Source organism: Oncorhynchus clarkii, chromosome 13 (assembly GCF_045791955.1).
Source record: "Oncorhynchus clarkii lewisi isolate Uvic-CL-2024 chromosome 13, UVic_Ocla_1.0, whole genome shotgun sequence".
NCBI classification, from domain to species: domain Eukaryota; kingdom Metazoa; phylum Chordata; class Actinopteri; order Salmoniformes; family Salmonidae; genus Oncorhynchus; species Oncorhynchus clarkii.
Window position 1 is genome coordinate 17877221 of NC_092159.1, and position 10340 is coordinate 17887560.

Here is a 10340-nt window from a genome sequence, read left to right on the forward strand (position 1 = left end):
GCATTTATTTGGGTTGCAATTCCTGAGGCTATTAACTTTAATGAACTTATCCTCTGCAGCAGAGGTAACTCTGGGTCTTCCTTTCCTGTGGCGGGCCTCATGAGAGCCAGTTTCATCATAGCGCTTGATGGTTTCTGCGACTGCACTTGAAGAAACTTTAAAAGTTCTTTAAATTTTCCGGATTGACTGACCTTCATGTCTTAAATTAATGATGGACTGTCATTTCTCTTTGCTTATTTGAGCCGTTCTTGCCATAATATGGACTTGGTCTTTTACCAAATAGGGTTATCTTCTGTATACCACCCCTACCTTGTCACAACACAATTGATTGGCTCAAACGCATTAGGAAGGAAAGAAATTCCACAAATTAACTTTTAACAAGGCACACCTGTTAATTGTAATGAACTCCAGTTGACTACCTCATGAAGCTGTTTGAGAGAATGCCAAGACTGTGCAAAGCTGTCATTAAGGCAAAGAGTGGCCATTTGAAGTATCTCAAATATAAACTATATTTTGTTTAACACATTTTGTTGGTTACTACATGATTCCATATGTGTTATTTCATAGTTTTGATGTATTCACTATTATTCTACAATGTAGAAAATAGTACAAATAAAGAAAAACCCTGGAATGAGCAGCCGTGTCCAAAACATTTTGACTGGTACTCCACATCCCACATATACTTGGATATATTTGGAGACAAAATAAGTCAAGAGAAACTGTACTGTACATAAATATTTCTTACTGCAAATAGAATAGATTAATATGAACTCTCCCTGACAGCACAAAGCTCAAGGAATAGACTGGCGATTAGCATGTCATGCTATCTTACACTTTGCGAGAAGACATGGCTGGCATGAGAGCATCACTGTTTGGTCAAGTCACTGCAGTGCACTCAGCTTAAACAAAAAATGTCCTCCTCCTCTTCTTCGATTCTTGCCGCTTCACCGAACGGTTGAAGAACCGGACCAGTCTAAGTGAGAGCAATATGTCAATAAACTTCTCCATGTCAATATTCTCTTCAAATATTTACAGCACACATGGAATCCTGTCGCACATCCATCTTAACTTAAAACACCTTAAACAATATGTATAATATTTATATGTATAATATTTATATCCAAACATGTACAAAGAGTAAGAAAATAACACAATCCTATTGGCTATCAATCGCCGTTAGCCAATCATTTTCTTGTTGTCAGTTAGCAGCTTATACATCGACGTTGATGATAATACAGTTTAGTTTATCCAAACCAATGTCTTCAGTTTACCTGGCAACAGAAAGCTAACAGGAAGCAGTCACTACTACTTCCTGTTCGGTTGACCTTTGACCTCATCATGTTCCAATGGGACTTTCTCTTACGTCTTCTCTTCTCCAGCCAAAACCAGACGAATGCAAATCTCCGTTCATCTTTCGCTTGTATTGCACCAAAGATAAATTAAACAACTATTATTTCAAGATAAAAATCCACTCGAGGGTGGGGCGAGCAGACAGGGAGCAAAGACCTGTGGCAAAGACATCCTCCGGGAGCAAAAGTGGGAGGAAGAGGAGGAGGAAGAGCACAAGGATCAGAGGATCTCGCGGCACATGGGCAGGTTGACGAAGATGAAGACGTTGAACTCGATGAGGACGGAGAAACAGACGAAGACGGCGTACATGAGGAGACAGGTCAGACCCAGTCGACGGTCCAGAGTCCATTTGTTTAAGTGGACGCCCAGCACCTGAGGACAGAGGAAGAGAGGAGGAAGGAAAGGAGAGAATAGATTTGATTTTGAGTTAACATAGTACACTACATTTCTGTGTGTTTCATAGATAGACCATTGAGAGTGATAGGTTGTTGGAGGTATTCTAGGCAGGTTACAGGTGAAAACATTAGCAAAACACACTGGTTTATAGACAGTTGTTTTGAAATAAAGTTGAAGCTAGAATTGGGGTTAGGCTGATCCGAGTACAGCCTGTACTCACTGTGAGGAACACTGAGGCCAAGAGCAGCGCAACAGAGAAGATCAATCCTCTACTGTTCAGAGAGATCTGAAGAGGACCCAGAAACACATGATCAGCTCTAAGCCTGTCTACAATGTTGGGAAATAATCAAAAATAATAATAACATGGGTAATAGCAGGAATCCTCACAGTTGATCCATAGTCAATGCAGAGGGTCTGTAAAAGCCAGGGCAGGCCAAGGCCCACCAGAATATCAAACACATTGCTGCCAATGGAGTTAGAGATGGCCATGTCTCCCAGACCTAGACAGAAGAGAAAAATCTATCGTAACACATTGTATTATAACACCGTACTTCGTGTGTGCAGTACCGCAGTTCAACAGCTCTGTTGGTTCTGATGGAGTGGTCTCTGTGTGTCTCTCTCCCTACAGTACCTTGGCGTGCCACGATGAGGCTGGCCATGCAGTCTGGAACACTAGTCCCCGCCGCCAGGAACGTGATGCCCATGATGACATCAGGGATGCCAAGCGTGTACCCAATCACAGTCACCTATAGTCAATGACAACATGGCAGTCGTACCATTAGAATTGTAAGCAAGGCTAGAATGGAACCGTCACACATGGCATTTTTCTGCAAGACAATTACCAGACCTCAACACTGTATTCCCGTTTGAGAGGACAGCTGGAGCCAAGGCTAATATGACATTTAGCAAATAAAGGTTAAATAAGAACTCACCATCCAGACCATAATGTAGGAGAAGCCAGCGATCCACATGGTGGAGGTGACGAAGGAGACCATGAACCATCTCTCCCAGCGTGGCTTGGCACAGTTCGGGATGGTGAAGAAGAGGAGCAGGCACAGAGGCCAACACAGCAGCCACTTCATCTTGTTACACACACCCGCTGGAGCAGAGGGAGGGAGGGAGGGAGGGAGGGAGGGAGGGAGGGAGGGAGGGAGGGAGGGAGGGAGGGAGGGAGGGATAGAGAGAGAGAGAGAGAGAGAGAGAGAGAGAGAGAGAGAGAGAGGGACAGAGAGAGAGAGAGAGAGAGAGAGAGAGTGAGAAGGGGATTGGAAGAGAGAAAATGAGCGTCAGTGAATTGAAATATGTAAAACATAGAATAAAGAATATAGACATATAACATGATCACACACCTGGTGGTCTGTGAGGGACCAGAGGTCCTTCGTTCTCGTCCTCTTCCTCCTCTCCTCCGTCGTTCTCATTATTCTCATTATCCTCGTTCTCGTTTTCCGTCTCATTCCCCGACTCCAGGACCCCCTGACCTAGGCATCTCCCGTTCAGCCCTCTCTCAGCCCCGCCCGTCCTGCCATTCTCCAGACCCCGCCTCTCTGGAGCCCTGGTGGCTGCAGAGTCTGAGTCTCCGTTGGTGATGTGTTGGTTGACCCTGGTCTCACTGGTGTTGATCACCCTCTGTCTCTGCAAACACACACACAATACTGAGTCAATGAGAGAGAGATAGAGTGTGTGTGTGTGTGTGTGTGTGTGTGTGTGTGTGTGTGTGTGTGTGTGTGTGTGTGTGTGTGTGTGTAGAGGGTGGGGTGTAAAATGTCAAATTCATACAGTACATGTGTATGTGTGTGTGTGAATGTCTGTGTTACCCTAATCTTTTTTTACATTTATTTATTTTATTTCACCTTTATTTAACCAGGTAGGCAAGTTGAGAACAAGTTTACAATTGTGACCTGGCCAAGATAAAGCAAAGCAGTTCGACACATACAACAACACAGAGTTACACATACAGTCAATAATACAGTACAGTAGAAAAATAAGTCTATATACAATGTGAGCAAATAAGGTGAGATAAGGGAGGTAAAGGCAAAAAGGCCATGATGGCGAAGTAAATACAATATAGCAAGTAAAACACTGGAATGGTTGATTTGCAATGGAAGAATGTGCAAAGTAGAGATAGAAATAATGGGGTGCAAAGGAGCAAAATAAATAAATAAATACAGTAGGGAAAGAGGTAGTTGTTTGGGCTAAATTATAGATGGGCTGTGTACAGGTGCAGTAATCTGTGAGCTGCTCTGACAGCTGGTGCTTAAAGCTAGTGAGGGAGATAAGAGATAATCTTACCTCATTGATGAGCATGCGTGAAGCCATGGTTAATCGTGTCCTGGGGGAGAAGTGACTGGTGATCATGATCCTCATGCCAGCCTCAGAGAAGGACAGCTGGTGGGGGTAGGCTGACAGTAGCTCATCCACCATCAGCACACTGGGCTTACACTGGAAGTTAGCTATGGGGACAGACACAAAATGGCCGCCTGGTTACTTCTTCTCTAATAGTTTCTCAATGAGAGAAGGACAGCTGGTGGGGGTAGGCTGACAGTAGCTCATCCACTGCAAGTTCGCTATGGGTACAGTGACAAAATGGCTACTGTTATCACTAACAGACTGGTGACACAAGAAACTCATACAGACACATGTGTACCTTCCACTGAGTGCCTTAAAGGGATTCTTCAGGATTTTGGAAATCATTCACTTTATCGACTTCCCCAGAGTCAGAGGAACTGTGTCCAGTATGAAGGAAGTTGGAGGTAGTTTCAGGAACCAATGCTAACTAGCGTCAGCGCAATGAGCTAACACTAGTTAGCAACTTCTTTCAAACTGGACGCAGAGACATAAAAATGGTATCCATGAGTTCATCTGACTATGGGGAAGTAGATAAAGGGCCTGGCCAAAACCCCGAAGAAACTGAAACTGAGATACCACAATAGTTCCTTTTTCAGTGGAACCATCACAACTATCAAAATCATTTCAAGGTAAACTGTATTTCTCTGTATTGCACCACAGAAGGTCACAGTTTATTTGGATAGTTCAGATACTCACACCATCAAAAAACTATCTGTTGATAAGCAACTGCTTGCTAAGGTTATGGTTAGGTTTAGAATAAGAGTTAGGGTAAAGGGTTAAGGTTAGTAGATAGTTAGTTGAACTAGTCTGTAGATGTACTCTCCAAATAAAGTGTCGCCCCACAGAAGCCTGATAACGTGATGTCATATCTGTGTGCCACCAGGGTAGGTACCTTTCTTGAGCAGGACGGCGGTGGCGTCACAGGTGACGTTGTCCTCCAGGTCAGTGCTGCCCGTCAGACCGTTGGCCAGGCTCACGGAGCTCTTCTTCCGTCGGTCAAAGTAGCGCCTGGCTCTGCCGTTAAACCTACACACACAAGTGATGAACAGTCAGAGATGATGAGAATTGAGTAGAATGTATTCAAGAGTTTACAGAAGAATGCAGACTTTCCTGTGAGTAACAGTGTAATACATTTGCCTCAATGTACAGTATCTAAAGTACTGAATAGCTCTTGGTCCAGATGGGAAGTGTGTGTGTTCGTGGTGTGTGATGATGTGAGCGCCAGATGATGCTAATACTCACTTCATGATTAAAATGTAGAAGAGGTACATCACGTTCAGGACTAGAGACTCCCACCTTGAATACAATACAGAATAGAATGAATCCAACTTTATTGTCCATGCGAACAACGGAGGTGTGTCTTCAGAGCACCCCCCCCCCCCCCCCCCCCCCCCCCAGCACACATCACACATACAGTTGATATGAGCACAGGAGAATCTCATTCAAAACACAACACCGCAGAGACTTATCAACTGATTATCAACCGACTGAATATCAAGAGAAATGCATTTTTACATACCATGTAACCTCCCCGTCGTAGATAAACTGTGAGGAGAAAGAGAGGGATTGATCATATTTAGGAAAAGGGAGAGACGTAATAACACAATCATTTCCAGTACTGATTATTAAAGCAATGCTATGTCTATCTTGACCACCAGAGGGTAATGCCAACTCCAGAACTTTCCTCCACGACAGAACCAGGACAAAAACACCTGTTACTCGACATCTGATTCATTACAGTCTCACTTAGCCAATGTCAAGTGGAAAAATACAGTACTTCTCTTTCTGCGGATGTATGTGCTGTGTCATCATGCTTCATGCTAAAAGGCTAACATATACCCAGAACTGAAAATTATTATCCAGTGAGGCATTGGCATTTCATACTACTATTATCCAGACTGTAGAGTCAAAGGCATGTTATAATTCCAGGTTGGCATTTATTGTCCTGAATCTTGCCCTGGAGGCAGCTCTGCAGACTGGTCACTAGCTGGCACAGCCACAAAGTCCTAAAATCTCATTTTAAACCTAACCTTAACCCTAACCACATTGCAAACCATAACCTTAAATTAAGACCAAAATTATAAATTTTATTTTCATGTATTTTTACAATATAGACCACCTTGACTTTGCAGCTGGCCCATCTAGGGGAGTGAACAAAATATACTGGGGGGCTGGTCCAACTCAAGATGTCCTCAAAAAAAAAATGCATCCCCTCCCCACAATAGCCTATATATGGATTGTTTTTTAGGCTAATTCCTAAATTAATAATTGTCCACCTCATGGTCAGAGATTTGAGCTCCAATTGTGTCAGGGCATTGCATGCATAGGCCTTTAGACTTAGGATCACCACTTTATTTTAACAATGTGAAATGTCAGAATAATAGTGGAGAGAATTATTTATTTCAGCTTTTATTTCTTTCATCACATTCCCAGTGGGTCAGACGTTTACATACACTCAATTAGTATTTGGTAGCATTGCCTTTATATTGTTTAACTTGGGTCAAACATTTTGGGTAGCCTTCAACAAGCTTCCCACAATAAGTTGGGTGAATTTTGGGCCATTCCTCCTGACAGCGCTGGTGTAACGGAGTCAGGTTTGTAGGCCTCCTTTCTCACACACACTTTTCAGTTCTGCCCACAAATTTTCTATTGGATTGAGGTCAGGGCTTTGTGATGGCCACTCCAATACCTTGACTTTGTTGTCCTTAAGCCATTTTGCCACAACCTTGGAAGTATGCTTGGGGTCATTGTCCATTTGGAAGACCCATTTGCGACCAAGCTTTTACTTTCTGACTGATGTCTTGAGAGGTTGCTTCAATATATCCACATCATTTTCATACCTCATGTTGCCATCTATTTTGTGAAGTGCACCAGTCCCTCCTGCAGCAAAAACATCCCCACAAAATGATGCTGCCACCCCCGTGCTTCATGGTTGGGATGGTGTTCTTCAGCTTGCAAGCCTGCCCCCTTTTTCCTCCAAACATAACGATGGTCATTATGGCCAAAAAGTTATATTTTTGTTTCATCAGACCAGAGGACATTTCTCCAAAAAATACGATCTTTGTTCCCGTGTGCAGTTGCAAACTGTAGTCTGGCTTTTTATGGCATTTTTGGAGCAGTGGCTTCTTCCTTGCTGAGTGTCCTTTCAGGTTATGTCGATATAGGACTTGTTTTACTGTGGATATAGATACTTTTGTACCTGTTTCCTCCAGCATCTTCACAAGGTCCTTTGCTGTTGTTCTGGGATTGATTGCACTTTTCACACCAAAGTATGTTCATCTCTAGGAGACAGAACACGTCTCCTTCCTGAGCGGTATGACGGCTGTGTGGTCCCATGGTGTTTATACTTGAGTACTATTGTTTGTACAGTTGAACATGGTACCTTCAGGCGTTTGGAAATTGCTCCCAAGGATGAATCAAGGTAGGCCTTGAAATACATCCACAGGTACACCTACAATTGACTCAAATGATGTCAATTAGACTATCAGAAGCTTCTAAAGCCATGATGACGGTTTCTGGAATTTTCCAAGCTGTTTAAAGGCACAGTCAACTTAGCGTATGTAAACGTCTGACCCACTGGAATTGTGATACAGTGAATTACAAGTGAAATAATCTGTCTGTAAACAATTGTTGGAGAAATTACTTGTGTCATGCACAAGGGTAGATGTCCTAACCGACTATAATGTTAACAAGAAATGTGTGGAGTGGTTGAAAAATGAGTTTTAATGACTCCAACCTAAGTGTATGTAAACTTCAGACTGTATATACATATAGAGCCTATAAGAGAAGCGTAGGCCTAACCCCAGAGAGAGAGAGAGATGCCATAGCTATGACACCGACAGGCATTTCTTCATGCGTCTGCTATACATATATAGGAGTACAGAAGGGGGCTAATTCATACATTTTAGATCAGACTCTTTTGCATAGAGATAAGCATTGGTTAGAGCCTGTAAGTAAGCATTTCACTAAGGTCTACACCTGTTTTATTCGGCGCGCGTGACAAATACACTTTGATTTGAAGCATTAGATTACAGGAGTAACTCTGGAAGGCCCGAAACAGACTTCCTCAGCTCAAGTCAGTTGTAGTGGCGTGGTGCACTGCCTTCATATCATAGGCCGGCAGTAGCTAAAGCTTGATAATAGCCACAACAAACCTTCACAAATGTTTTTTAACTTTATTCGGTTAATGTCAAAAGTCAGTCAAGCCAATGTTTATAGGGGAAAAAACGAGGAGAAAAGGGAATGAGGGGGAAAAAAAGTTTCAGAACCCCCCCCCGTAAATGTCTGTCTCAGACATCCCTCAGTTCTGCATCCAGGGCAAAATTCATAACAATAAAAATACATTGCAATAATATCATATAGGGTCAGTTCTGATGTCCTTTATCTGCATCAGTCAGACCCAGTGTTGTGTTTAATTGGGAGGAGTGATGCGTGATGAGTCTGTCTGCACATCAGAGCAGGGTTCTCAGACAGACTGGTCCAGCTGATGTTCTGTCTGTCCTGTATCTTCTCTGTCTGTCTGTCTCTCTCTTTGCCTCTGTCCTGTATTCTGTATTCTGTATCTCTCTCTCTCTCTCTCTCTCTCTCTCTCTCTCTCTCTCTCTCTCTCTCTCTCTCTCTCTCTCTCTCTCTCTCTCTCTCTCTCTCTCTCTCTCTCTCTCTCTCTCTCTCTCTCTCTCTCTCTCTCTCTCTCTCTCTCTCTCTCTCTCTCTCTCTCTCTCTCTCTCTCTCTCTCTCTCTCTCTCTCTCTCTCTCTCTCTCTCTCTCTCTCTCTCTCGTAGTTGGCCACTTACTGCAATGAGGGCTGCGATAGAGAGCGTGTAGTAGGCGGAGTCTCTGAGTAGTGTCCAATGGGAGAGCTTCACAGCCTAGAGACAGATGGAGAGAAGACAAACAGGGCACAAACAAAAGACACAGCATTATCACACTGATGAACTGCAGTCAAGTATACCCTCATGACAGCGCTTCGGCGCAACAATAACGATTATAGCTCCAGCTCCCTCACAAGCATACCGAGATACACGAAGAGCTCTTGAGTTGACTTGAATAGATCCCACTACGTACAAAGGACAAGCAGGCAGTGCTCACCTCCTCCAAAAAGGTGGCAGTGTATCCACTGATTTTACATAATGATATGCAGCACAGGCAGCCTACCACACAGTGACTAATGCGTTATAGAGCCTGTATTTAGCATGCAAATCAACCCACACACACTACTACAGTGAAATACATATCTTCCTTAGAGAAACACAGTCAAGCCCTAGCCTGGTCCCAGATCGGTTTGTGCTGTATAGCAAACTCCGATAGTCATGACATGCTAGACAGCACCAACAGATCTGGGATCAGGCTATCCAAACTGTAAAGCTCATAATGTCTTCCTATGAGAAACACGTAGCCAAAGTCTGGTCCCAGATGTGTTTGCGCTGTATAGCCAGAATAGACCATACGAGTTAGCAAGATGGTACAAACTGATCTCTATTAGATCAACAATAGTGAGACTTAAGGTGACTTTACAGTAATACACTGTTTCCTGGCAGTGTTAAGATGACTTTACAGTAATTTACGGTTTCCTGGCAGTGTTAAGATGACTTTACAGTAATATACTGTTTCCTGGCAGTGTTAAGATGACTTTACAGTAATACACTGTTTCCTGGCAGTGTTAAGATGACTTTACAGTAATCCACGGATTCTTGGCAGTGTTAAGATGACTTTACAGTAATACACTGTTTCCTGGCAGTGTTAAGATGACTTTACAGTAATACACTGTTTCATGGCAGTATTAAGATGACTTTACAGTAATACACTGATTCCTGGCAGTATTAAGATGACTTCACAGTAATACACGGTTTCCTGGCAGTAGGCCTTTACTTCCTTACATAAAGGACAATCTGAGATCAAATCACTATGGCTGCACCCTATCATGTAAACGTTATGTCAGATGCTTCTACACCTGCATTGCTTGCTGTTTGGGGTTTTAGGCTGTGTTTCTGTACAGCACTTTGAGATATCAGCAGATGTAAAAAGGGCTTTATAAATACATCTGATTTGATTGGATGATTTCATCAGGGAATATATCATGTTGGGTTCAGGCTTGGCACGGCATGGTGCAGGGATCTGGACAGGGAGAATACATGTTACAGTAGGCCAGTAAGGCAGGCTATGGCTCTACAGATGTGATACTGTAACTGTGGTCAGTTCATCTTCATAATGTATGGTGCACTGTACAGGCAAATGTAAAGGTACTCAAT

At 43.1% G+C, this 10340-nt stretch overlaps 1 protein-coding gene across 2 annotated transcripts in view; it reads right to left on the reverse strand.

Annotated features, from left to right (window-relative positions):
- Window positions 1–638: 638 nt before the first annotated feature.
- LOC139423807 (sodium/potassium/calcium exchanger 3-like) overlaps window positions 639–10340 on the reverse strand; it is a 55948-nt gene continuing 46246 nt past the window's right edge. Inside the window, exons 7-18 of one of the 2 annotated variants that reach the window (XR_011635880.1) lie at window positions 8886–8960; window positions 5612–5637; window positions 5335–5388; window positions 4985–5118; window positions 4036–4196; window positions 3096–3378; window positions 2679–2845; window positions 2378–2492; window positions 2134–2246; window positions 1967–2032; window positions 1272–1722; window positions 639–973 (exon numbers count right to left, since the gene is read on the reverse strand). Coding sequence is in view for 1 of the 2 variants with exons in the window: in XM_071175442.1 (XP_071031543.1) it covers window positions 1570–1722; window positions 1967–2032; window positions 2134–2246; window positions 2378–2492; window positions 2679–2845; window positions 3096–3378; window positions 4036–4196; window positions 4985–5118; window positions 5335–5388; window positions 5612–5637; window positions 8886–8960 (1347 nt within the window). In the remaining variant the exon portion in view is untranslated. Of the gene's footprint in view, window positions 974–1107; window positions 1723–1966; window positions 2033–2133; window positions 2247–2377; window positions 2493–2678; window positions 2846–3095; window positions 3379–4035; window positions 4197–4984; window positions 5119–5334; window positions 5389–5611; window positions 5638–8885; window positions 8961–10340 lie in introns of those variants that run through there. The other variant, XM_071175442.1, reaches the window with a different exon arrangement.